The sequence below is a fragment of the Salminus brasiliensis genome, chromosome 1 (genome assembly GCF_030463535.1).
Source record: "Salminus brasiliensis chromosome 1, fSalBra1.hap2, whole genome shotgun sequence".
In the NCBI taxonomy this organism is placed as follows: Eukaryota; Metazoa; Chordata; class Actinopteri; order Characiformes; family Bryconidae; genus Salminus; species Salminus brasiliensis.
This window is the reverse complement of record NC_132878.1, coordinates 12369462-12396808: the sequence shown is the minus strand read 5'-3', so window position 1 is coordinate 12396808 and position 27347 is coordinate 12369462. Positions and strand designations below refer to the sequence as shown.

Genomic DNA, 27347 nt, shown 5'->3' with positions numbered 1-27347 from the left:
TTTGACCTGATCAAGTCAAGTGCAATTATAGGACAAGCTGCAATGTGTTAATACCTTAAGCTTTCTAAGCAGTAAAATCCAATTATTGCAAACAGAAGGCAAGAAATGTTTTTACACCTGTTAATTCCCAACCTCCTACCTCTCTCTGAATTCTCTGCCATGGTGTCACAATCAAAGACGGCAGGGGCTGCTGAGAAAACGTCCAGGAAACCAACAGGCCTTCTTCCTCCACCTCCTCCAGACAAACCTGCAACTGCAGCAGTCCCCGCACATCAGCATTTACAACAGTGGTCACTGGTGACAATTACTATCTAGCTCAACATATGAAATGCTTGTACTGTGAATGATAAATGCATTTGCAAAAGACTGTAAATATGTATTGTCAAACCTTCCCAGATAGCATTGCTGTTCGCTCATCGTAGTGCAGTTAGCAAACTGAAGATATTGGGTTACTTTTTAGCCTAGTACCAACCTGCTTACCCCGGATTAGCTTTTGTGAATTTGACTGAAAAAAACAAAAACAAAAACACCTCCCCCCCAAAAACAAACAAACAAACAAACAAACAAAAATAATGCAAAACAGCCAGCGCTTGCCATTATGATGTGTGTTCAGATTTAATTTGGTAGTCAGCTGTGTTAGTCCAGTTTGTTTTTAAAGATGTCAGAAAAAACAAAGAGAAGGTGAAGTCACTTGTCTTGTGTTAGCTTTTAGGCAAGCGACCCCTATTCTGATAACAAGCGGGTCTGCTGCAACAGTGTTTAAGGTTTACGGTTTGATAAATACAGTTTTCCGTTCTTTGTTATCAGCACTGCAGCATCTAGTTAAAATGTCTGCTCTTCACTCACACTTATTTAATGATATGTTCACAGCAGAAACTCCCATCACAATAACAACAAATATATGATTAATCATGCAGCCCTTTGTCCTCTTTAAGTGTGCTGGGAGATCACTGTTCAGGCTCTGATGTTCTACTCAAAAACTGTGTGAGCGTTTTAATGAATTATTGGCACTCATGTAGTCTAAAAGCTTTCTTTGTAGCCCACTCAGATAATGTTTTAAAATGAGCATGTCCATTAGTCACAATCAATAATCACAATTAAATCCAGAATAACTGCCATAATTTTTTTTTTTTAGATACACATTATAATGAAAGGATATCATCTATCGGTTCCATCAACTCCGTGAGCTACAGTCTCCACAGTCACACTAAAGCTCCATTAAATTATTGAGACGGCAAAAGGGGAGCTTCATGTAATCTGACACTGCAGATGCACCTCCAACCAAAACACTGTACTTTCTGAGGTTTTACTTGAAACAACAGAAAGATAAGACATTGTTAAATATTTCTTAATTTCTCATGTGTTTGATCCTTTCAATGCAATCTACACAGCAAATACAGCATCACTAAAAATGATGATTCCTTTGCAAGTAAGCTTGTCATGTTCAAAACAACCCATCAAGAAGAAGCCCAGCGGGTTGTCTGCACGCAGCAAATAATGGATTTAAATGGATTTTATACCAAAGCAGGGTGATCCTGCTGACTAATCGCAGCCTTAAGGTCTATTCAGTTTGCAACATGATTTTGGAGCTATGACGCAGCTCACACATTACAGTTTCTGCCATTGTATAATATTTTGCATATATTTAAACAGAATATTTGCTTTTAAAATGCAAATGAAAACTCTGTTCTCAGCAAAACTGGGTAAATCTTTCTGGAAACCATCTGTCTAATCTTGTGTAGGTCCTTTCAGCAGTTTGTGCTACAGTAGATCTTCTGTGGGATAGGATCAGATGGGCAAGTCTTTGGACCCCAATCACATCAATGAGCCTTGGACACCAATGACCTGGTTGCCAGTTCACCAGGTGTCCTTCCTTGAACCACTTTTGGTACTAACTACTGCACACCAAGAACACCCCACAAGACCTGCCTGGCGTTTTGAAAATACTTTAACCCAGTAGTCTATCCATCACTGTTTGGCTCGCCAAAGCTTAGATCTTTAAGCTTTCTCACGTTTCCTGCTTCCAACACATCATCCTGCCTAATATATCCCACCCCTCGACAGGCGCGTTGTCATGGCTGATGGGTGTACATGTATTCCTGAATGTAATTACTCCTATATAGAAGTTACCTGGGCCTCCATGGGCTCCATGGTGATCTGGTATGTGTCCATGGAGACAGCTGCTGGTGACTGCTGAGTGACACTCACTGGGAACGTTACCATGTCAACGGAACAGTTGCACTGCAGAACCTGGAAGGGGAGGACAGTGAAATTCAGACAGGAGATGAAAAAGCCAAACAAGGGCAATTGTGGCAGGAGGATACAAGACACCACAATTCAGGTGTAATACAGGTTAAAATACCAATAGGTAAGGTTGGCTGTTATGGGGGCAGGTTGATCATTTACCATGCTGTGTGCTGATTGGTCTGTGCAGGTCACATGGTCGATGGATGCAGAGGTTGGGAGCTGAAGGTTGTCATCAAAGGTGATTTGAATTGAGCTCTGAGGGGGGGGGGAGCGAGAGAGAGAGAGAGAGACTTGAGTTATGTTGAGTTATGTTATGTTAGTGCACCTATTTGTATTTTTTTCCATGTACACATTTTTTAAAATACAAAAAACAAGTACGCAAAAACAACCGGTGACAATTCAATCATTGTTCCTGCTATCCTTTTTTTCTTTTTTTTTTAAAAAAAGGGGGGGCATCTTGCTCGTAATCATCAACAACCCTCTCCAATACGGCACTCCATATCTAAATCAGCCATTACATAAACAACGGAGATCACACACTGCAAATATCAAACACATCCCCTGCGTCTCTTCGCGGACACATGTTCTGGGACCGCAGGCCAAAAAACATTGGTCAGCGAAGCCCAGGATGTGACATCATTCAGTCTCGACTGACGATGGCAGACGACCAGGTTTCAGAGCTGCCAGCACGCCGCTTCGAGCCAGAACACAGCAGGTCCAGAATGACATAATGCAGCAAAGAGAAAGGCCGTACCAAGTGGGAAATAGCTGATTCAGGACCCTCTTTCCCAGCTCAAGCTCTGACCCACGCCACTACAAGCCTAGCAGAGACTTCTGGTCCCAGATCAGCACTGACGCGGGACGGCGCAGTGTGGAGGGAAGCCAGGGCCGAGCAAAACGGGCATGCAAGCAATCGACTAATGAAAACGACGGAGGAAAAACAGCATAGTAAACAGAGCTGTTCAAACTGCTGCTCATGAGACTTCGCTCATGTTTGGAGCAAAGGGGTGCCTTTTGTTGGGAGGGGGTTCTCAAAGCAGACCAGCTGGTCCATGTTTTCATCATCTAAGCCAGCTCCCAGCACACCTGAAGCAAATCATTAAGAACACTGAACAGCTGGGGCAGGTGTGTTGGGAGTTCTGTGTGCACAAAAACATGAAGCAGCCAGGGGAGCCCTAAGGACCGGTTCGAGCAACACTGTGTTAAGACTTAGAACCTACTGTTCTAAGGCAAAGGTTCCCAACCCTAATCCTGAAATATCCCTGCTCTGTAAAGTGTAGCTTTTTTCCCCTTCACTCTAACACATCACTGTAAATTCATAAAGAGCTTGTTAATTAGCTGATTAGAGGGCAGAGTGTGTTCGAGCAAGGAGGAGGAACTCCATGGCCAGGGTTTGGAACGTCGTACAACAGAGATTTTACGGTCAGGGTGCGCACTGGGTTTCTGCTTGTATCAGCATTCGTCTGATACTGCTTGCATATGAGCATAAAGACAATACTCAGCCTTTAAAACACAAATTAAATCCCTGTTGACTCCGAAGCTGGAGGGAAGTGATAGCTGATACCAGCAGAACTATTCAATCAGAATCAAACAAACAACGCTTGGTCTTGGCTCTGTTTGAGGAGTTTTGTACAGATATACAGTACTGTGCAATAGTTTTAGGTACCTAAGCACATTGTTTAAAACCATCTAACTTACCAATAAGAGTCTGTGGTAGTAAAAAAAAAACCTCTAGATCACATTAGAACAGATGTACATAAATCATAAATATAGTATGATACAGCCAGCACATAGATTTGTTAAATTTCATTAACAAGCATCTTTAAGCACGGATTTACGAAACAGTGTTGGATAAGTTATATATATACACAGTTACTACCCAGATGAGGAGCTTTCAGTTAATCAGTTGTTTGTCTGTGAAGGACTGAGGAGTGTCATTTTTTAGAATCGAGCACCATGATACTGTCCTTGGAATTAGTATAAAAATAAACCAACAAGCCACGCAAGGCACTGTGTTACTGCGATTTTATAATCGGGAGGAAGCCAAGCCAAAAAAAACTTGTCCCCAGTGATAAAATTGCAGTAATGCACTGCCTTGATGGCTTATTATTTTTTAAAACGGTGGGCAATATAAAATTAGATTAAAAAAACACCAATGTTCAACATTATAAATGGATTTATTTAATAATAAACTATTCTTCTGCCACACAATGCCTTCTTTTTAGAGTCAATGTTTAGCTATAATAATAAGGCGTAGTTTCTCAGGTTTTTTTGGGCGCACAGAAATGCATAGATTCTCCTTCTTTCTAAGGGGACTTTTGCTCTAAAGAAGTTGCAGGAAGTATAGGGCTAGCCTGGGGCTGTGTTTTTATTCTTTAGCTCAACAAGCTGCCTGAGTAGTATTAGCTTAACCGAGCAAACTATAGTACTATATTTCTCGCCTGATATCAGGATTTAAACAGAAAAAAAGGGTGAGAGTACTTATTGCTGCTGTTCAATTACACTGTGTAAATAATTCTGGATAACCAATAAAAATAGTCTAAATTAATCAGAATAGACTATTTTACATTTATACTTCAATTTAAAGTTAAGAACATTTTTGGACATACATGTTTTTCATCGAACAGTGACGATATGTGAATAATATTTGCAATAATAATATAATATAATAACCATTACACCTTTAGTCAATTTAAACTCTGGCAGCTAAGCAGTCTAACAGGAACACCTAAACACCATTTACCTCAAAAGTGTCTATTTGTAATATTCTGCAGCTAACGAAATGCATGTAAAGCAGTGGCACATGAATATAGATTTCAGATGTTGTGAGATGGTCATAGGTGTGCGTATATGGGATATACGCACACCTATGACCATCTCACAACATCTGAAATCTATATTCAGATGTTGTGATCTATGAACATGGCTCAGGGAATCAGAATTTATTCTGTTTTATAATATATTTATTCATAGATTTTTAATATATAAATAATTTATTATATACACATGATATTAGTTATTTTACTTTCATTTTAAAGTAAAGGAATTAAGACATGAAACAGAAAAGTCTTTGTTCGTTTGTTTTGAAGGTATATGAATAAAGTGGTTTTCATATGACTAATGAAAAGAAATCACTCCCCTCTCCACCGGTCTATCCTGTATCTGTATTTATTTCTCTCTCAAATGTCACTATATTCACTGCAAGGCTAGCTATTCACTACTAGAAAATAGGAATAAAATATATATATATCAATAAACAGTGGCTTAAGTTTCTTTGAACAGTACATACTCCACTTAACAGCTGCCGAAATATTCCAATTAAAGCTGCCCAAATATTCTATGACTTCTAAAATTAGAAGTAGTAATTAATTAGCACATTGCTAATGTCCTTTTCAACAAGTATCTGGCTGAGAACGGAAAGGCAGTTGCTGAAAAACTAACACTTAAGACCTTTTGAAAACATCAGGTATTTTAACCTGTAATTACGAATACACCATCTGTCCAAATATTTATGGACACCCCTTTAAATGAATGCATTCATCTACTTGTTGCACCCGATGCTGACACAGCTTTGCAAATATACACACAGCATGTGTAGTCCCTGTAGGTGAGAACTCATAATAGCATTGGCACCATGCCTAATGCCGATTGTGGGCTAGAGGGGTAAAAAGCCCCCCCAGCACTGAGCTGTGGAGCAGTGGAACTGTGTTCTCTGGAAGGACTGTGCTCCATCCAGTATGTCTGGAATGAATTAGGGAGTTGGGGATGAGGCTGGGTGGGTATCATCCAACATCATGTCCTTACTAATGCTCTGGTCACTGACTGCAATCAAATCATCACAGCAATGCTCCAGAATCTAGTAGAAAGGCTTGTTTGGACAGTAGATGGAGTTACTCAAAAAAAAAAAAAAAAAAAAAAAAAGCAAGATCAACTTTTTTTTTAATACCCTTGATTTCAGAAACAAAGAATGAGCAGGTATCCCAATACCTTTGTCCATATGGGATAGACGTTATATAAGCAATATAAACAAAGATGTTAAGAAGGCTGATGGCCTGAAAGCAAAAAAATCCCAATAATATACTGTATAATCATAAACAGAAAAGACCCAAATGGTGCGAATCAGAAAATGTATCTGTATTTGATAGGTCAAGCTCAGTATACTTCATAATTGACTTAAGGTTTCTGCTTCTTCCTCTTCTATCCTCTCCTCTTGCTCGCTCTGTGCCTGAGCCAAAAGGATTAGTAATTGTGTTTGACTGGATTGCTTCAACTGGCTCAGGCTCAGCGCTCTGTGGAGTAGAGGAAGAGGGGATACAAATCCCCTATTGTCATGGCATATGCTCAGCATCATTTTATGGCAATCTCGCTCTCCCAATCTCTCTCTTTCCCTTTCCCTTGGTCTCTCTTTCTTACCATCTCTGTCTGTCTGTCTCACTCACACACTCACACAGAACAGTGTGAAGGTACACATTTTCATTAAAAGGGTGGCGAGACAATGCATGTTGGCAAATGAATACAGTTAGATTTTACAGACTCACCAATGTGGGAACACCGGCTTAGATATCAGAGACTTAAATGCGTAAACATTTATAAAATGTGGATTACAGAGAAAACATAATGTATATGTTATGTATATTTCCAAATCTGTAGTGAAGTTCCTGTGGCTCTGTCTTTTCTTAATACTCATCATGAACAGGGATTGTGTGAGAACAAAATGTAATCACTCTGTCTTGTTTTCATTCTCATTTAAATGAATGGTTAAAGCAAAATGTAGCAATTTCACCTTAGAATACCAGCATCAGAACGCTGATGCTCCACTGACTCTAATAGGGAAAATGGCACCTCAGTCCACATGATTCTTTCACTTTAGATAAGTTTTGGTATCTGGGGGAGCTCAAATCACAATTTGCATTTACTGCAGTGTTGTAAAAAATAATTACACCCCACCTTTAAATGTTTAAATCTCAGACATTTTGCTATACACTGAAGTTATTTTCATAGTTCTATTAAAACAACTGTATAATATTCTTAAAAGAGGCAAAAAAAAAAAAAAACACATCTGCACCTGGGAAACAGTAATAACATCAAAATGAAATTTTTACCAGGCCCGGAAGTCTTGATTTAGCCACTGGACTCATTCATATTCATATTCATACATACATACATACATGCATGCAACACATTCAATTTTTTTAAGGGTTGTGCATCACCACACCATAGTGAGAGTGGGTGTGTGGGTTCTGACAAGGGCGTTTGAGCTAGAGATGTCCCAATCCTGACCTGGTGAAAGCTCATTTCCCCTTGTGGTTTAAGCAGCATGAGCAAACATGGCAGAAAAAAGACAACAGACAAACATCTGAAAATAAAGCGGCTCAAAAACAGTCAAAGCACAGGAACTACAGATATTACGTCAAGCTCTCGTTCTTCTCTACAACAGTTCCACACTTAGACTTTAAACTGTTAATGGTGCCTAGAGGATGCCAGAGCTCTGCTCGAACAGTAAAAACAAAGGATTGGAACTGGAATAAGCTTAAAATAGTCAATATTTAATTATATATGTTTTTTAATGAGGCCTGGATCATCTCCAATCCCGACCCACTGGATCGGCTCTGGGCATCCCTAGATTGCACTTGTCGTAGATAACATATGGCTGCAGTCAAGTGGTTTCTCACAGATGCAGTTTAATGTAAGGTATGTCTAGAATTCCAGTGAGAAGAGTCAGGGTGACTAAGGATGGCTGTCTGCCCTGCTGTCCATTAAGATCAAAAATTAGATTTCAGCAGGAAATGTGGATAAGCTAGCTTTGTAAGATTTCAATCCTTATTATCTACCAAAAACAAGATCACACCCACACCCTTCTCCATCTCCTTCCCATTCCACATGTTCATGCTATCCAGCCTTTCCAAAGCAGTGGGTTTTTATGAGCAACCTCAATTGGTAAACTTCACTAAGCTCATGCAGCGTCCATGACAACTGGGAATTGTTCAACCCCTAAGCTTCCCACCTCAAAGCATTCCTAAACTTCAGCTGCCTGAGGTCAGGGGAAAAAAAGGACATTCACTCCTGTTTGGCTGCTGTGGGCATAAAAGAGACTTATAAAACAGGCCTTACACTGTCAGAGTTACAGAGTTGGTTTGGTTAGTGTGGACTTATTTTAAATGAGGATGAAGGTTATGGCATTTCACAGTGAATACAGCACTGATAAAGAAATAAACAGTGTACAATTTGGTTAAACGTCTTGTACAGAATGACTTAAGCTAAGTATCCCTTAGTACTTATATTTATAAACAAACAGCACACACATTATACACAAACATGAATGCTAAGGGCTGCCTAAAAAGCTTAAAACACACTGTTACTTTAATACTTGGAGGACGCAAACTTTCCAGCTCCCACTTGATCATGAATGCAGAATGATATTGGGGCCATTTATGTTTTTGAATAAAGGGGCAACAAAGCAATGCAATTGAGTGTAAGGTATGGCTGGAATTCCAGCAAGAAGAATCAGAGTGACTGAAGATGGCCATCTGCCCTTCTGTCCATTACGATCTTAGGTTTTAGCAGGAAATGTGTTCAAGCTTTGTAAGATTACAATCATTATCATCTACAGAAAGCAAGATCACACCCACACCCTCTCTTCATCTCCCTCCCATTCCAAAACAAATATAAATAATAAATAAAAAACTCATACACTGTGCTGCTTTACATCACATACAATGGCCCTTGCATCACAACACAAATTCACAACAACCAGCTATTGCCACAGAACTCATTTGCATAGAATGACAAACCCACAAAATTTACATCAAAAAGTTTGCATGGCAGCCTTCCCCAGATTTCCTTATCAGACATATCACCCACTAACAACAAAATGATTGCATGATTACATAAAGGAAATGTGGTTACGCATGACACACCTAACGTTTTCAGAGATTGTCAGGATGATAAAAGCACAGATCCTTAGAAGCTAATCAGGCTTAAAAGCACAGGTTAAAAGCTCCACTTTCATTATTGACCTAAAGGCAGGCAAATCTAGCTTGGATGTAATTAAAATAATGTTTTATTATAATGACTGAAATTATTCTCAAGTGTCTTTTGAGAATGATCATGGTACTTCTTCTACAGCAATTCTATACTCTGTGACTGTTTAGTGTCGATGTAGCAATATAATATGTGTCCGTAAAGGTCATAAGCACAAGATAAATGTAGCATCCCCCACTGATTTTACCAGTATGTGTACAAAATATCACCAACACACTTAAAAAATAAAGGTGGTACAAAAAAAAGCAATGCTATAGATGAACCACATTTGGTTCTTTAAAGCCCCTGCAATGGAGACCCCTTTAAAGCCCCTTTAAGACCCCTTTAAAAGTTCTGTAATGGAGGTGTGAGACATCTAATTGTAAAGAACCTTTAAATTGGGGAAGAAGCTCATTAAGTCTTAAAAAAGCTATTTACATGGACACATGTGGTTAATGGTTACTTATAGAACCAAATGAAAATATAAATGTAAAACTGTATACATACAATTATAACCAGTATTTGGTCACTCTGGGTATTTAGCCCTCTAAAGGACTCTATACTGATCACAAAATTTTCATTTCAGTTGGGATTAAGTGTAAACCTGCGATCCTGCGAAGTGTTGTGAAATATGTTTATGCAGTATAGTGACAGTTTGTGTGTGGGTGAGGAGTGTGTGTGAGTGAGATGACACTGTTCCTAACGTCTCTGATATGGTGTCACTTTACGTTTGAGTCACCCAGTCGCCGACCCCCCTCTGGCATCCTCAAACGCACCACCAGTCTGTCCAATCACCCAGAAATAAAACAATGCCACGACTGCAAAAACCAAGTCTGCCTAGGGCCATTTATAGCACAAACAAGGCTAACAACTTCTGAGGATGGACACAGGGTTACCTCAAAATAACCAGTGAGACAAACACAAACACACACACACACACACACACACACACACACACACACACACACACACACACACACACACACACACACACACACACACACCCTGAAAATTGGTAGCTTTGCTGAGAACCTAACTTGTAGCATCAGATATTTGCAGCTCAGATATTTGTGTTGATATCAGTAACTCATAAAACACATGGACTCAACAGGTCTGCTTCTGCCAATTTTATATTGGCTTTAAAACCTGAGAGCAGATGCACACTCGACTCAGCTGGAACGCTCTAACAGGGTGGAAAAAACAGGCCTACAGAGTAAAACTGAAAAATTGAGAGAGAGAGAGAGAGAGAGAGAGAGAGAGAGACAGAGACAAAGCTCTGACCTTGAGCCTTTCTCTGCACATGTATCTAGGTTGCCACAGACACCGAGACACATATTCTACACTGGAGGCATAATAATGTGCCATTCTCTCATTCACACACACACACACACAAACAAACACACAAACACACAAACACACAATCCAGAGCAGTGCAGTCAAGATTTAAATATCCAAGACAATTAATTGCATAAAACAGAGGAGCTGAAGACTGTTTGGGAGCCATTTCTGACAATTCTTCCTGTCAGAAGGTTGGCTGAATAACACCTGTTGACAGAAATATTCAAAAACTGCCTAGTTAGCTACTGCAGAATATTCTTGTTGTACCAATCATGTGTTTTGACCTTGTGTTTGGGAATCACCGTCTTGGTGAAAGATAAAGTTTCTCCATCAGCAAAATGAATTAGGTTCTATCATTGTCTATCTGTCCATCTTTCAGTTTTAACAAGATGACCAGTCCTTGCTGTAGAAAAGGATGCCCACAAGATGATGCTGCCACTTTCCATACTTCTCTACAGGGATGGTGTTAAACATTTTTTGGCCAAACATAAAACACAAAAATGTTAATCATCTGACTACAAAGCTTCTCTTCAGCAATGGCTTCTTTCTAGCTCGGTGTCATACTTGTTAGTTGTAGACAGAGCTCTTGACATGGGTGACTGGTGTACTTTCACTTTGTCTCTCTGGGACCCTCCCTTTCCCCCCGTTTTAGCTGCACTGTTCTTAGAACGCTTTTAAGACTTTATTTTCACAACTTTGCTTTAGCTTCATAGCGTGACTAATGGTATTTTAAGTATTTCATCCTGAATAGGTAAATTCACGATTTATAAGCACAATTACAAGTGCACTGTGCCCTTCTGGATGCTATATTTTTGTATATCCTGCAAATACCTCATATCTATAAAATGTCAACTTAAAAAAAAAAAAGGGGGGAAAAAAGTTGTCTAACATTTTGGATCATTTCAATGCATAGAGAAGAGGTTCTACTGAAAGGACTAGCAGTGTTATGGACACATCTGAACAGCTATTTGCATAATGCCCTCGATTCTACCAACATGTGATTAATGCACCAAACATGTCCTCTGGGTGACTGTATGAGTCACAGTTACACAGCATGGAGTGCACACACACACACACACACACACACACACACACACACACACACACACACACACACACACACACACACACACACACACACACACACACACACACACACACACACACACACACACACCTTGTACAAGATGATATGGAAGTAGGAGACCGGATCAATGGCGCGTTTTAATGATAATGTAAAATCTCTATAGTGAAGCAGCATCCAGAGCTGCAATAGCTTCAATGTGGGTGAATTCATTAAGCCAAGGGAGTGCACAGGCATGTATGACATACACTGGTCAGCCATAACAGTGAATACCATTGATTGTCATTGGTTCCAATGGCATCTGTCAAGGGGTGCGATATATTAGACAGAAAGTGAACAGTCAGTTCTTGAAGGTAAGGAGTTACAAGCAGGAAAAATGGGCAAGCGTAAAGATCTGAGACACTTTTACAAGCAACAAATTGTGATGGCTACACAAGTGCATCAGAGCATCTTCAAAACATCAGGCAGGTCTTGTGGAGTGCTCCTGGTACGCAAAAGTCCAAAATGCAAAAATGGTCCAAAAATGTACAACCAGTGAACCGATGGAATGTGCAAACAAGTTCAATCCACAGAAGCCCCACTTCACGCTTTCAGGACTTAAAGGATCTGATACCAATGTATTGGTGTGTAGATACCACAGGACACCTTCAGACGTCTTGTGAAGTCCATTCCTTGACGGGTCTGAGCTGTATTGGCAGGACAAGAGGGATATGCTATTAGACAGTTGGTTTTACTGCTATGGCTTTTTGTTGTATGCGCCTGCAGACTCTACTTACTGCATGATCTCAAGTATATGATGCTTCAGTCTGATATTTGTGTACAAATGTAAATGCCCTAAAAGGTCAAATGAAGCCGGCAAGTCCAAGTGTATAATATATGCAATTACACTATGAAACACACTGGGTGTTTGCATCTGTATGTGTATTAGCGCACGTGTGTTTATCAGAACTCAGAGAATGTCCTTCTGCTGACATCATAACACATAACCAGCTGTGCCAATCCCTTTCTGTCAAATCCCTGGATTACTGAGGGAGGAAGAGAGAGGAAGAGGAAGAGGGTGAGAGAGAGAGAGGGGAAGAACAAGGGGGGTGGGGTGGGATGGGGTAGAGAAAGAGAGCATGTAAGAGCATGAGTAAGAGAGATTTTGTGTATATGAAACCGCTTGTGCGTGTCACTACCTAACCAGGATCACTGCTGCATTAGGGAATGTTGATACATTGGCAGAGGATATTATTATTTGCTGATAAATGGAAAGAAAAATCCTATATAACCGTATTTCTATATAGTCCTATATTACATACAGTATCAGGATAGTTTTTCATTCAAACTTTCAAATTCTATATTTTTAATTGAAGAACAAAAAAAGCACCTTTGTTTCTGTGAGGCTATGAAAACCAACACGTTTTTTATTATTTTAAGTGATAAAGAGAGGCTGGACATTTGTCATTATACACTCACCAAGCACTTCATTGGCAACACGCTAGTATTGAGTAGACTTGCCACTGCTTTTAGGAGCATTTTCATGCTGTGAATCTCCTGCTCTACAACATGCCAAGGTGTACGACTGGATACAGATCTGGTGACTAGAAAGATCACTGAAGAACACTGAACTCATTGGCATGTTCAGGAAACCAGTTTGAGAAAACTTGCTTTGTGTCAGGGTGCACAACCATGCTCAAGTAGCTGTTAGGAGATGGGCAAACCACCATGAAGAGATGAACATGGTCAGGAATGATATTCAAATTGACTGTCATTCAAGCAAAAGCTGATTAGTGTTAAAGGTTCCAAGACACCATTCTCAACACCATTATACAACTTCCACCAGCCTGGACAGTTGACACAAGGAAGATTGGGTTCATGGACGTTGATGCTAAACTTTGCCCCTACTGTCTGTGTGCCTCAGCAGAAATCGAGACTCAACTGTCCAATTGCAGCCTCAGCTTTCTGTTCTTGGCTGACAGAGGTGGAACCCGATGTTGCCGTTTGCTGTTGTAGCTCATCTGCGTTAAGGTATGACTCAGAGATACCTTTCTGCTCACTACAACTGTACACAATGATTATCTACTGGAGCCCTTTTGACAGCTCGAACCAGTCTGACCATTCTTTGTTAACTTCTCTTATCAACAAGACGTTTCTGACGGCAGACCTACCGCTCACTGGATGTTTTTTCTTTATTGCACCATCTAGGGCACTGTTGAGACTGTTGTTCTGAAAAAATCAGAGATCCTTAGTTCTAGAAATATCCACACCAGTGCATTTCATACAAATAATGCTGTGCTTAAAATCAAGTAACTACATGACTCAGTAGGTATACAAGTGTTCCTAATAAAAGGTATCAGTGAGTGCCAAAATGAATGACTTTGTAAATAACACAAAAACAATGTGTCTCTGTCCAATGTATATGTAGGATATGGACCCTTTCAGGTGAGGATCTAAGAGTGGGCCATCATGCTCAAACTACTCAAACACTCTTCTACCCACAGGAAGAAATACAAAGCTAACAACATGACTAGGTGAATGTTTTTCCCATTCTAGATTAGATCAGATTTATTATTATTCCAATTCAGTATTTCTTGCCAATACTAATCATGTCATTTTTAATTATTTTTGGCCTAATATTGGAATTACAAAATAAATTCCATTTCCACTTTCCATTTCAAGCCCAGTAACTCAAGGCGCTGATCTCTCCTTTCTCACACACTTGAAACTCAAGCCACTATCTCGCTTTCTGTGCACCAGTAATCTGATTAAAAAGCCACTGTGTGTGGAACTGCCTGGGGAAGATTAAGCGCCGGTCAAATTCCCATTCTGACTTCCATGCAAGGGGTCACATGGAGTCGGTGTGACTGTCTTAGTGCGTGCTGCAACGAACAAGGACTAAAGCTGGTCTCTATAGCATCCACGGCCATAAGAACGTGAGCATGCTTTCTCTGTAAGGAGACGCTGCTGGGGTTGTCTCCAGTTCCAACGATCTTACTACCCATGAGTCACAAGCCTATGCCCCCTCTGATGCCTACTCAAAAAATGGTCTCTGACCTCTTAACCTCCTCTAGCTGTCACTCCTCATATGCTCACAAGTCTGTGGCATGAGAGCAGACACTCAAGAGAGCCAACATTTGTACTCAAGGCATGGATGTCTACTTTCTATCTCTGTATTTTACTCCAGCCTTCTCTTATATTCATAAGAAAGCTTTCTCACAAACGGTACCTTCTTTAAAATAAAAATTATTTATCAAATGTATTATTTGGGATGATGTCACTTTTGGTTTCCTAAAGAACCTTCCATAGCCTTTTTTATATACTTTTAAATGCCAATATTGTGTAATAGTTGGGTGTGGCATCTAAACACATTCCTTCAAAACACATCATTCACTCCCCAATCCGCAACTTAAACTGCAACAACTCCCTGGACTCATTGAGCCTACAGCAGTTTACCTCCACTCACACTCTTTGACCTTAAAAGGAGTGTTTCAGTCTGGATTGTGTTTTGAATGAGCCTAACACATGGCAGTCAATCAGAACAGAAATCATTGACATAGATCAGTCGTAAAGGCACAATAACAAAAGCGTTACCAATTAATGAAGTATGTTTTGGTACATAAATATCCTCACTGAACTTTACAGAAATATTTAAGCACAACACCAATGTAGGAAACAAACCTACTTCTTAAAAGAAACCTCCACATCATGTAAAGGTTCCATACCAAACACGAGTACTCATCCAATCCAAGAATCGTTTAAGAACCTTTAGTTTCAGACTCTAGCACTTCTAAGCCCAAACAACATTCCTAACTGGTTCAGCAAGTCCACATGGTTACAGTAAGACCATACGAGAAAACCCTGACAAGGATCTTAATATCAGGAAAAGGAAGATTAAGTTTTGTGATCACTTTCACTCTCCATTACTTTGTCTTCCACAAACACACACACACAGACTGAAAATGTGGTCACCATGGCTGAGACAAAACCATGCGATCAGCTTTCCTGTAGCTATGCCAACAGGTGGCTGGCTGTGTGTTAAGGTGGTCAGGCATGACCTAGCATAGGCATAATTTTTCGCTCGTGACCTGAGCTCTTGTTCTCACTCTCTCCATTTTCTTCTCACGCATGCACGCACACACGTTTTTCAGATCAGTTGAATTTCCATCAAGATGGAGCATCTGAATAACATGAGGAATTAACCTGGAGTACGTATTCATTTCACCTGCCTCTCAGCACGAGACACGAACAGTGCTAGGAAACGGGCATCTTGGCAGCAAATGCAGAGTCATGATGATAGTGCTAGAACCTATCAAGGATTCAGGTTACAGCAATACTTACAGTGCCATCTTATACATCTGTATAGCACAGAAATCATTAAAGATTTGTGAAATGTGTTATTTAGGGAATCACACATTTAAATTTTTACCAGATTTCAATAATAATAATGATAATGATAATCCAACAGGTCATGAAATTAATAATGCTCTTAATGTTACAAACATTGGGGTAAAATAAACAATATTTGTTTGATATAATCCACCTCTGGTAGATGCACTATATGTCCTAATGTGTGTGGACATCCCTTCTACTCTACTCTAGGTTGCAACCCATTGCTGATACCAATGTGTTATGCACACACAGCTGGTCTAGTCCCTGGGGAGAAATGTTACCAATAGAATAGGACTCCCTGGAGCAGATAAAAATGAACCTATTGGTACCATGCCTAATGCTAGGTGTAGGATAAAGGGGTATAAAGCCCCTAGTATAAAGTTGTGGAGAAGTGGGGCTGTGTTCTTTGGAATGATGGTGCGCCATCCAATACTTTTGGGACGAGCTGTAGAGTTGGGGATGAGGTGGGGTGGTGATCATTCAACATCAAGTCAGTCAAATCCTCAAAGCAATGCTCCTCCACAATCTAGTAGAAAGCTTTTCCTGGGTAGTAGAGAGACCTCCAACAGACCTCGGGGCAGTGGTGGCTCAGCGGTTAGAGCGCCGGGATATCGATAACAGGGTTGTGGGTTCGATTCCCGGGCTCGGCAAGCTGCCACTGTTGGGCCCTTGAGCAAGGCCCTTTACCCTCTCTGCTCCCCGGGCGCTGGAGTTGGCTGCCCACCGCTCTGGGTGTGTGTGTGTACTCACTGCCCCTAACACATGTGTGTGTGTGAGTGTGTGTTCACTACCAGATGGGTTAAATGCGGAGGACACATTTCGCTGTACAGTCCACGCTGTACAGTGACGAATACGTGCACCTTTATCCTTTATCCTTTTAACAGGTATAGGGCAGGATAATACCCTTGATTTTGGAAAAAACAATGAATGAGCAGGTGTCCCAATACTTTTCTCCATATAGTGCATGTCATGGAAAATGAATTTTCCTTTTGTATTAAGCAGTAGAAAAGTTGTAGCATGACGTGTTTATTTCACTTGTCTTATGTGACACTACACATCCTGCAATGACAACTGTGCATGCACACATTGCACGGAGGATGCTGAAACTAGATGTGTGTAGCCCTAGTGTTATTCTAAATTGTGGTAGACAACAAACATGAATGACTCCTTGAAGCGTTCACCAGCGTGCATATCGGCGCTGTCCAATGGGCAACATGTATGTCCAAAATGATGACTGCACAGGAGAAGGCAAAAATGACTACTATGTCTAGTATTTACACAGTGTACAGAGCAGCTCCAGGGTTCCAATGATGGACAAAAACGTAGATACATGTTTTTCATTGGACAGCAGCGATCATTTCCTCCTAAATGAGAGTCTAAAACGAGAGCCTTTTATCTTTGATTAGGAGACAGATTGCAGATCAAAGCCTTCAAACTGAAATCCTTCTTCATAAAACCTCAATTAACAGACGGGGAGACTTTAACAAGAAATGAGGATTCCAGTATACAATACAACCAAAGTTTAGATAAGAAAAAGCCCAGAAGGGTGAAAGGGGAACTGAAAGCTCTCTAGAAATAAAACCTTCCTAGAAAACAATCTAGTTCTGACCTCCAAAGAAAATCCCAATTTTGGCATGAAATACTTCTCTTCAGATTAAACTACAAAGGAAATGTGACGCACAAGGCTAAAGAAAACCTTAAAATAACCCTCTGACTGCAATGGAGCTCTTGCTTCAGAACATCTGAGGAGATTTCCTCACGCTGCAAGATCAGACAGAAGCCTTTTTTGGACAGTTGTGAAATGCTATGACCTATTACATTTGACAGGGAACCTCACTGTGCTAACATGCTTGTAATAGTAGTCTTTGGTACGACACAGCAATGAAAGATTATTGGAGCAAACTGAAAAATGACAGGGAGATTGGTTTCTCTGCCTTTTCTGCAGAGGACTAGCAAGAGCACATAGTATTGTGCCACATTTACATGGAACATTTTAAATACCTCCAAAACAAGAATCCACTTATTTGGCTCACAGCCACATGAGAGATGCTTGAATTTAAAAGACTTCATTAAGAAAAGCCCTGACTCCACAACAGCGCAGTCCATTACTCTGGGCAGGATCTTCCACAGCAATCGACAGAATGAAAATGCTAGGTGCTGCTTCGGCACTTGGCTCCTATCCCTGAAATTAAACTGAGGTCCTCTAAACGGTTTTCTGCTCGATTTCTCATCCTTTCCCTGAAAAATCCTACTGACTGTGTAGAAACTGAAGCGAAAAGACATTAGAATTGCATAACCACATCCTCTCTGAACACCTCCTTCTGACAACCTAATGAAATAACTAGGTTGCTGAACTGGCACAACTATCAGCTGGAGACTTTCGGACAGAAATGGGGTGAAGGAAGACATTTCGAGCAATAACCTCATTGCTACCTATTTTTTACAACACCTTTACCACTGGAGGAAAGAGTATGCAGCCTTCATACCAGCTGAAATGTCATCAGATGCAATGGAAAGTGAAAGGGGACATCACATAGGAGATGAATGCAAAGCTAAGCAGGTTGACAGACCACTGAAAATTCCTAACATACCAACATTCACTCTGTTCATTCTGATCAGAATGATTGTGTACATCTCTTACTCCCAAATGTGGGGAACAAGGTGTTTTGTTTTTTGCTAAATGAAACACAAATGGAAATGTAAGCTTTGCACCAATAATATATGTTGAATTTAGCAGTAAGCTAAGTATGTAAACAAATAGGCAATATTAACTGCAACTGATGAAGGGGCTGGTTAATTTATTAATTATTAATTTAATGATTAATAATAATTCTATGCTGAGCTTCCAAATGAGCTTTTCAAAGCACAGTATTAGCACAATAAAACTGGGATATACAGTATTTATGACATCCACAGTACAATTCAGATTTTGTGGATAAAAACAGCCAAACAATTACTGCTTCTGAATTTGAAGGATGTGGACTTGTGGAGGCTGTAATGTTCATGAACACCCCTTCTAATAAATGCATAATCTACTTTACATTGCACCCATTGCTGACACAGATGTGCAAATGCACACACACAGCTTGTCCAGTCCCTGTGGACAAGTATTGTCAATAGAATAGGACTCTCTGGAACAGATAAATGTAAATCTACTGGCACCATGCCTAAGGTCCCATACAATTGGGATGAGGTGGGGTGGTAATAATCAACATGCTAACCTCACTAACACTCTTGTCACTGAATGCAATCAAATCCTCACATCAATGCTCCAAAATCTAGTACAAAGCAGCCCATGGACAATAGAGGCAGTTACTCCAACAACTTATATCCTTGAATTTGGAAGAAACAATGAACAATGAGCAGGTGTCCCAACTTATGCAGCAAAATGGGGGATTAGTGGCTGCAAGAGAAAGCTCACATGACCGAAATTATAAGGTGCTAGAATGCTGACATGAGAAGCTTCATAATAATATTGTGGGATCATTTATCCATGTCATTAAACAAAGCAGCAATTTTAATCACCAATGTATCCTTGGCAATTTGCTTGTGTTTCTCAACAGCAAAGTGTACAATAATATACATAATCACAAGTACAACATCATCTGAAAGTCTTTTTGTACCAAGGACGCCCTTCTCTTCTCTTCAACCACCACTGAATGAAATCATGCGAGAAATAAAAAGGGTAACGGGGTTAGACATAACCAAGTGTCACCTTTCCCCCCCCTGTGGAGGGGCGACTGCAGCCCAGTTTGACCCCCATTAAACTCCACCACACAGAAAACGGGGACGACGACAATGCAAGTGGTGGAAAGAACGAGGGAGGCAGGACATCACTTGCTCTCTCACTCTGTGCCCAGAGGGCAGTCTGCAGCATTGAGCTTTGATACCCACGCAGATCAAACAGAGACGTGGTTAAATATAGGAAAGGAGACCTTTGGACACGCCAGCGATCTCCAACACTATTGAACTGTCTAAGAGATGGGCTCAGTGCCAGCAGGACTTTTGCACTGACCTGAAATCTTTTTTTTTTTGTCAGCCAAGTTAAATGCAAGAAGCTGGTTTCAGCTCAGAACACATATAACATGGACCCTGGAGCACCTGGAACAATAAGAGTAAATGAGGGACATTTCCCATCAGAAATCAGTGGCTTCACAACATGCCCATGGAGGCTGCCATTTTAAAATGAAACACACATGGTGCAAACATCTGTGAGGTACTGGCAGCATTATTACTATGACTTACACCGCATAGCTAATTAAACAAAGTCTGTGAAGGCCAAAATGAACAGATTGAATGAGAAAGAGTGACCATGAAAGCTGTTAAATATAATCCCAGGACTCCACTCGAATGAAGAATATACCTTACACACACACACACACACACACACACACATATATATATATATATAAACTGTCTCTAGGCCTCAGGAGACATGATGTAATTCCAACAGAGAGCGAGCGAGAGAACAAGAGAATGAGAAGCGTTATACAAGAACCTGTCTTTCACTCCTGAAACTCAAAACTCCTACACACTGACTAGCGAGTAAACCTGCTTCGCACATTGTGCCCACACACCCTCTAAAACAAAGTCTATAAATACCTGTCCCCATATATAGACATTTGCACACAGACATATGACAACATACCTACAAACAAGCCATTACATTAAAACCCAATACTGTACAGGTCACCCTTGTGCCAACAAAACAGCTATGACCTATCTAGCATCAAGACTTTAGCAAGGCTCCTGCAAGCCCTGTACGTTCTGTAAATTGTGAGGCAGGGCCTCCATGGATTGGAAGTGTTTGTCCAGCACACTCCACAGATGCTTGATTGAGATGCGGATTGAGATCTAGGGAATTGAACTCTTGAACTCTTCATCATGTTCCTCAAACCATTCCTGAATGGTTTTACAGTGTGGCAGGGAGCATTATTCCGCTGAAAGAGGCCACAGCCATTAGGAATACTGAAAGGTTGCAGCAATGTTTAGGCAGGTGACACCCAGGTCTGGTAAGCTGGCACTGTTTGGTCAATGAGCAAGGCCCTTAACCATCTCTGTCCCAGGGGCACTGTAGCATGGTTGGGGGCAGTGGTTAAAGCCACTGGTTAAAGATTAATGCCACGACTGGGAGCGCTACTGGCATATATGCGAAGAGAGGAATTTTACTGTACTGTATGGCAAGTATACATGTCAGTACAGGACGGTTACATATTGGCAGGTGCCATTTATACATGCTAATCATATTTTTCACTGCACTGCTCTTCTTATGGCTGATCAGTGTATTTCTGCTGCAGTCCCAGAACCAACCGTAGAGAGAGATATTATCTTACTGATGGTATACAATAATGTGTATAATATGTATTCTCTGCCATGTGAAACATCTGATTGCACTGCACAGTATTAACTCACCCCTTGTCTGCAGGCTTGTTCATTGAGCGCCCTCACCCAGGCCCTCTGCCAGTGCTCCCTGAAAGACTTGAACGCGAAGAGCGAGGAAAGGAGCCCTTTGACCCCAGCCTCGGTGTCACTCGCAGAGCCGTCACGGCCGAAACGGAGCCTCAGGAGGGAGCCCCACACTCCACCCGTCAGGGTCTGGTGGGTGAGGCTGAGGGGCAGCTGCCAGGAGGTCTCCTCGCCCCGCTGAAGCCTGGCACCTCTCCTGGGCCTTAGTAAGGCCAGGGAGAACTGGACGAGCCAGGCTAGCACGACCAGCAGTGAGACGCAGAAGAGCGCCACTAGGACCAGCCAGCTCACGTCCTGGAAACTCATCATCACCTCTCTCACCGATCACTTCAGTCGCATTTTATTACCTGACGGAAAGTCTGATTCATGGAGGTGGGATGCTGTGGAGATGGAGAGAAAGGGTGTGATTGAGAGGCACAACAGAAAGCTTGCAGAATAAAAAATTAAGAGACCAAAGCTACAGTAGGCGAAACAACTCCGGTTGTTAGCTTGGCATACAGAAGAGGGATTAAATGGAGGAGGGCTCACATTCAGAAAGCTTAGTAAAAATAGGAGTGCTGCAGCAGATTCAGATATCTCTCTATTTACTACAACTTTACTGAGCAGAACAGATTACAGATCAGAACTTCTACTATTTTTGTGACTAAACGTTTTGTGCATTTGGGCCCAGAAGATAAAGTGTTAGACATCTTTGACAATAAGAATAAAAAAAAACTCCTTATCTGGGCAGTAAGTGTTTACTTCCTCAGTAAAACACTAATATTAGAATACATACAAAACACTTTCATATTAAAGTAGCGGTTTTACATCACTGTGTTCATTAACATCTCCAAAGCACTCCTCATGGAAGCCTAGTATTATTTATAGTTGTCATCCAACACCTGCTTTGGTAAATCAGTGCTTAATGATGTTAATTCAGGTGAGCTGCTGATGGAACTGAGAAAATCCATACACTCGCTAGAGGCGTCCCTGAGTAATCTGGAGCCAAGATTTGTTCTTCACACCAGCTCACAAGATCCGAGAATCTTTTGAGACTTCTTACTGACTTTGTTCTAATGTGATATGGACAAGCAAAAGAATAACACTTATTGCTGAGATAAACAATGTGCTTAGGTGCCAAAACATCTGCACATTACTGTACAAACAAAAAAGAGGGGAATGTCATGCTCTATGCCACATTTTTCCTGTACAGATAAAAAATGCACAGTTTCTGAGTCTCAGTTTGTAGCTCAAGAAGATGCTGACTAAAAATCAAGGTTACATCTCTTACCATTAATTCACGCCTTATGTCCTGGCTTGTCAAGACTGACCTAGCTAAAAGCACAAAAATACACAGTACTGTACAGACATTTTTAGGCACCTCAACACATTTATCTCAGTACCGTCCCGTTGCTAGATTATCTCAGTACCTATCTCAGTTTCTGCTTGCAAAAAGACCATCACTCCACATTAGAACAGACGCATGTAAAAATAAATTCAGTAAAAAGTCACAAGAATTTATCATTGTGAAGAAAGCAGTTGAGATCTTGTGAGCTAGTCTGAGGAACAAAGCTTGGCCCTAGATTTCTCCTGGACGTCCCAAGCCAGTTCTATCACCTGATACACAACCATGGCTCACGGAAAACACACTACGGACAACAATGGAAATATTTCTTTTAACTCACACATACAGATAAATATGTACATATGTATATGTATGTATATATACACACACACACACAGACACGCACTATTTCATCTCTGTATATATATTTGTATATTTGTATTCTGTACTTTGTTTTTGCTTATATTTCTATATTTTCATTTTTATATTCTATTCTTTAACTTAAATGTAACTTATTCTATTTTTATTTTCTTCATTTTTATTTTATTTTTCTTTTGCACTTTTGCACTATCCTTCATTAAGTTAAGGTTTAGTTAAGTTTAAATGTAGATTTTTATTGTATAGCTTGATGTGAGCAGACTGTCAAAAAAGCATTTCACTGCAAGTTATACTGTGTATGACTATGTATGTGACAAATAAAATTTGATTTGATTTAACATCATTAAGCACTGATTTACCAGAACAGGTGCTGGCTGATCACAATAAATACTACTAGACTATTACGAGGAGAGCTTTGAACACAGAGACATTAAACCACTAGCTAGATTTTATATTGATTTCACCTGTATGTATTCTAATATTCCTGTTTAAGTAAATAAACACTTACTACCCAGATTTCCCAGCTTCCCAGCTTTCACTGGTGCTAAATAATTTCGCCTAGTATTTGTATGCAATATTTGCCACAGTTTAGCCTGTATCTTCTTTAGTAAGCCTTCTGTGGGTTAATTGATCTCCGCCACGTATGAGAATATTGCCAATACACTTCGCTGGTCTCTGCCTGAGAGGCCACACAGCTGTTCCCTCTGGCCGCTCAGAGTCGCTCTGCCGGCGGACACTTGGCAGGTCTAGCTGCGGCGTTTCGCTTCGCTTACACACGCCAGCGCTGGTGCCAACTCCTTAAAATCAGCGAGGCTCGGTAGATTCACGTAGCTAGATTCACGTAGAGTAAGTCCACACATCTACATTAAAATACGCGCTGTTTAGTATATTGCGTGTTTACGCCAAGTAGCTGGCGCCAGCTAGCTAAGTTAATACCCGTGTGTTTAGCCGTGCTTTTACGGTTACAGGGAGTTTAGCCGGCTAGCTCGCTAGTTAGCTCCGTCAGGCGTCAACACCAAAACTGAATGAGCCCACAAAAGCAGAAATAAGTTAAAGCTAAATGTAGCTGGAATTATAGCTAATTACCTTTCCTCCAAACGACGCGACGAGTAAAGGACGGCAGAGTATCCAGCAACAGCAGCTCGCCAGTACAGCAAACGCAGCCTGGCAACCAACGTTAACGTTGCTGACAACCGTCGTTAGCCACCGCGGCTAGCCGCTGATAGTCCAGCACGGAACCCGGACAGCCGTCCTTTTCTGGGTCTTTACGGTCGCTTTTCCTCCCTGTCTGTTTTAGGTGAGCTCAGAAACACTGTATTGGAGCTCATGTCGGGCTGTAGCGGTCACCACGTCTCCGCTCCCCACCGCTCCCGAACCGAAGAGAAGAGAAACTGGCGCAACTGTCAAAATCGCAGCACAAACAGCGCGCGCACATAGCGATGACCGACTCCGCACGAGTCGGTTCTTTTTTTAAGAAGTCGTTTGAACCGATTCTCAGGATCAACTGAATCGATTTTGCGCACCGTTTACAGTGTTTGCTTGTGTGTGTACGAAACCTTAATGAATTAATATTCAGAGAGTTCACTGGAGTAAATATTTCCCCATCTGTATAACGAAAGCTTCCCATCTAAACGGAGGGAACGGATTGCAAAATTCAGGTAACGATTTATTAACGTTAGCGATTTCTTAATTTAACTGATTGTTAAAAGAAATATTAAATAAAGGGAATAGACTATTACACAGAGAAAACGATTTATTTAGGGTATTAACGGTTAAATTGAGTGAATGATTTATTTAATTAAGGAAATTATTTATTAAATTGACGGGAACAGTTAATGTCTATAAATTATTTTCTACCTTTATGCTGCATTATTGTTGTAAAAACTGTAAAAATGTTAATAAAATTAGTAATTTTTGCACTAAACCCATCAAATCATAATTTGACACCACCTCGTAACGCTTTAGGGTGAGCCTTTTTGACACAGTCACATTATTAACAGCTAAGCAGCAAAAACTGAACTAAATTCACACTTTTGTACTGCAGGGGGAATAAACTACAAGACACTGTAGGGTATGGATCCTTCAATGAACTGAAGAAGGTGTGCACACAAATGAGCACAGTGTGGGGTTTCCCAAGGCTGGAATTAGATTCGCTGAGATAAGCATCAAGTGGACTTGACTTGTGAATCAATGATTCATTGGAACGTCCAGTTTGGATGAATCGGTTCTTCAAACTGAATCAGACTTGCCATCACTGGCGCGCACGTGTCGCGCGCATTTAAAGGGACATATAGGTTCCCGGTCGCGCGCACACTTTCTCCGCTCAGCCACTGTTTCACTGACACTCAGGCTTCCGGATTAACTGGGTCAAGGACACAAAGCTTGAACACGTCCCGTTAGCGTGTTTAACCAGTTTACTCACTGAGAGTGATCAGAGGGTTGCTAGATTGCCAAGCTACATCCTAGCATCAAGATATTTGGGCGGATAAGTTGGTAATAATAATGGGGTGGGATAATGGTGGGGAATATATTGGGGGGCTTAGAATAGAAAACTGTCATTTCTTAGGCATAATGTAATTTTCAGTTTTCAGTTTCAGTGTCAGGTCTTGAAATGACAAGAGACCGAACAAGCACCTGGATGGCCTCTTTAGATAGGAAGGGTCGAGTTCTCTGGATGTTGTAAAGGAGAAATCTGCCACACACACATACACAGCAGTGAGCACACACACAGTGACAGGAAGCACACATGCCCGGAGTAGAGAGGGCCTTTGCTTATGGGCCCCGGGTATTGAACCTACAATGCTGTCATCAATAGCCTGGTGGTCTATCCACTGAGCCACTGCCCAGTGGGTGCCAAGCTAAAAGCTGACCCTAGCAGACCCCACTACAATTTCGTCAGCTAGCTAACAGCACCGGACACCAAGATGACAGCAACTGTCTGTGAGCCAGTGTGGTGACACAAACCAACCAATAAAAGCAAGCCCATCACAAGCCCATCATAAAAGGAAGCTCGGCGTGTTTTATTCTGAGGCAAATCAACAAGGTTTTAAAGCAGCATTATGTAAGAATTTATATATTTGCTCCTGGGCTCCCCCTACAGCTGTGGAGTGTAATTCACTTCTACACCCCTGCTATATATACAAACCACTCTGACATGACTGACGCATATACTGCATACACTGGACTGGACCTAGCATTCACGATCACACACCACACTCTACACTGCACACACACACACACACACACACAGGCTGCTACTGATCACTCAGATCCTTCCTATTTCCTCATCATGCCCACTCTGAGCTCCACTAGCTCCGGGACTGTATGCACTTTGAACTTTAGCAGGAACTACCTCTGCTGTACTTACGCTGGGTACTGTTCTCTCTACCTGAACGTTAGCTGCTAGGCTCATAATGCACTACACCCTGTTTACATATTTGATGCTGTTTACAAAACCAGCCTTAATAACTTAATATAATTTTTAATAACTAATAAAATGGCTCAACTCATTTGTTCCATTTAAGTGTTAGTATAGTAGCTTAGTTTGCACCTTAATCACCCAGCCTTCATGCACACATCTGCACATGCATATGCACATTGGATGCCTTTAGTATTAATCTACAATGCAGACATTTTTAAAATAATGAAAAACACTGAATTTAAGTGCCAGTCAAAAGTTTGGACACACCTTAAATCCTGTGGTTTTTCATGATAAAATGTTGTGCATTGTAGATTAATACTAAAGGCATCTAAACTATGAAAAAACACATGGAATTATTTAGGAAACAAAAAGTGTCCAACAAACCAGAATGTGTTTTATATTTTAGATTCTTCAAAATAGGCACCTCTTGCTTAGATGACAGCTTTGCACATCTTGGCATTTTTTTCGGTCAGCTTTATGAGGCAGTTAACAGCTGTGCCTTGTTAAGAGTTCATTACTTGAATTTCTTGCCCTCTTAATGTGTTGGAGACCATCAACTGTGTTGTGAAGAGGTAGAGTTGGTGTACAGTGAATAGCCCTGTTTGAGTAACGTTCTGATCCATATTATGGCAAGAACTACTCAACTAAGTAAAGAAAAACGTCAGTCCATCATTAATTCAGAAAATAAAGATCAGTCA

The 27347-nt window shown here is 40.8% G+C and overlaps 2 protein-coding genes across 2 annotated transcripts in view; one reads left to right on the top strand and one right to left on the bottom strand.

Moving 5' to 3' along the window:
• The window catches only part of c2cd2l (c2cd2 like), a 36463-nt gene extending 11816 nt beyond the window's left edge, over nucleotides 1–24647 (bottom strand). Inside the window, exons 1-5 of the mRNA XM_072668678.1 lie at nucleotides 24315–24647; nucleotides 21473–21906; nucleotides 2407–2502; nucleotides 2131–2250; nucleotides 140–253 (exon numbers count right to left, since the gene is read on the bottom strand). Coding sequence (XP_072524779.1) covers nucleotides 140–253; nucleotides 2131–2250; nucleotides 2407–2502; nucleotides 21473–21835 — 693 coding nt within the window. The 5' untranslated portion in view covers nucleotides 21836–21906; nucleotides 24315–24647. The remainder of the gene's footprint in view (nucleotides 1–139; nucleotides 254–2130; nucleotides 2251–2406; nucleotides 2503–21472; nucleotides 21907–24314) is intronic.
• Nucleotides 21641–27347, top strand: part of nherf4b (NHERF family PDZ scaffold protein 4b) — a 111682-nt gene continuing 105975 nt past the window's right edge. Inside the window, exon 1 of the mRNA XM_072668963.1 lies at nucleotides 21641–21645. The gene's annotated coding sequence lies outside the window, so the exon portion shown is untranslated. The remainder of the gene's footprint in view (nucleotides 21646–27347) is intronic.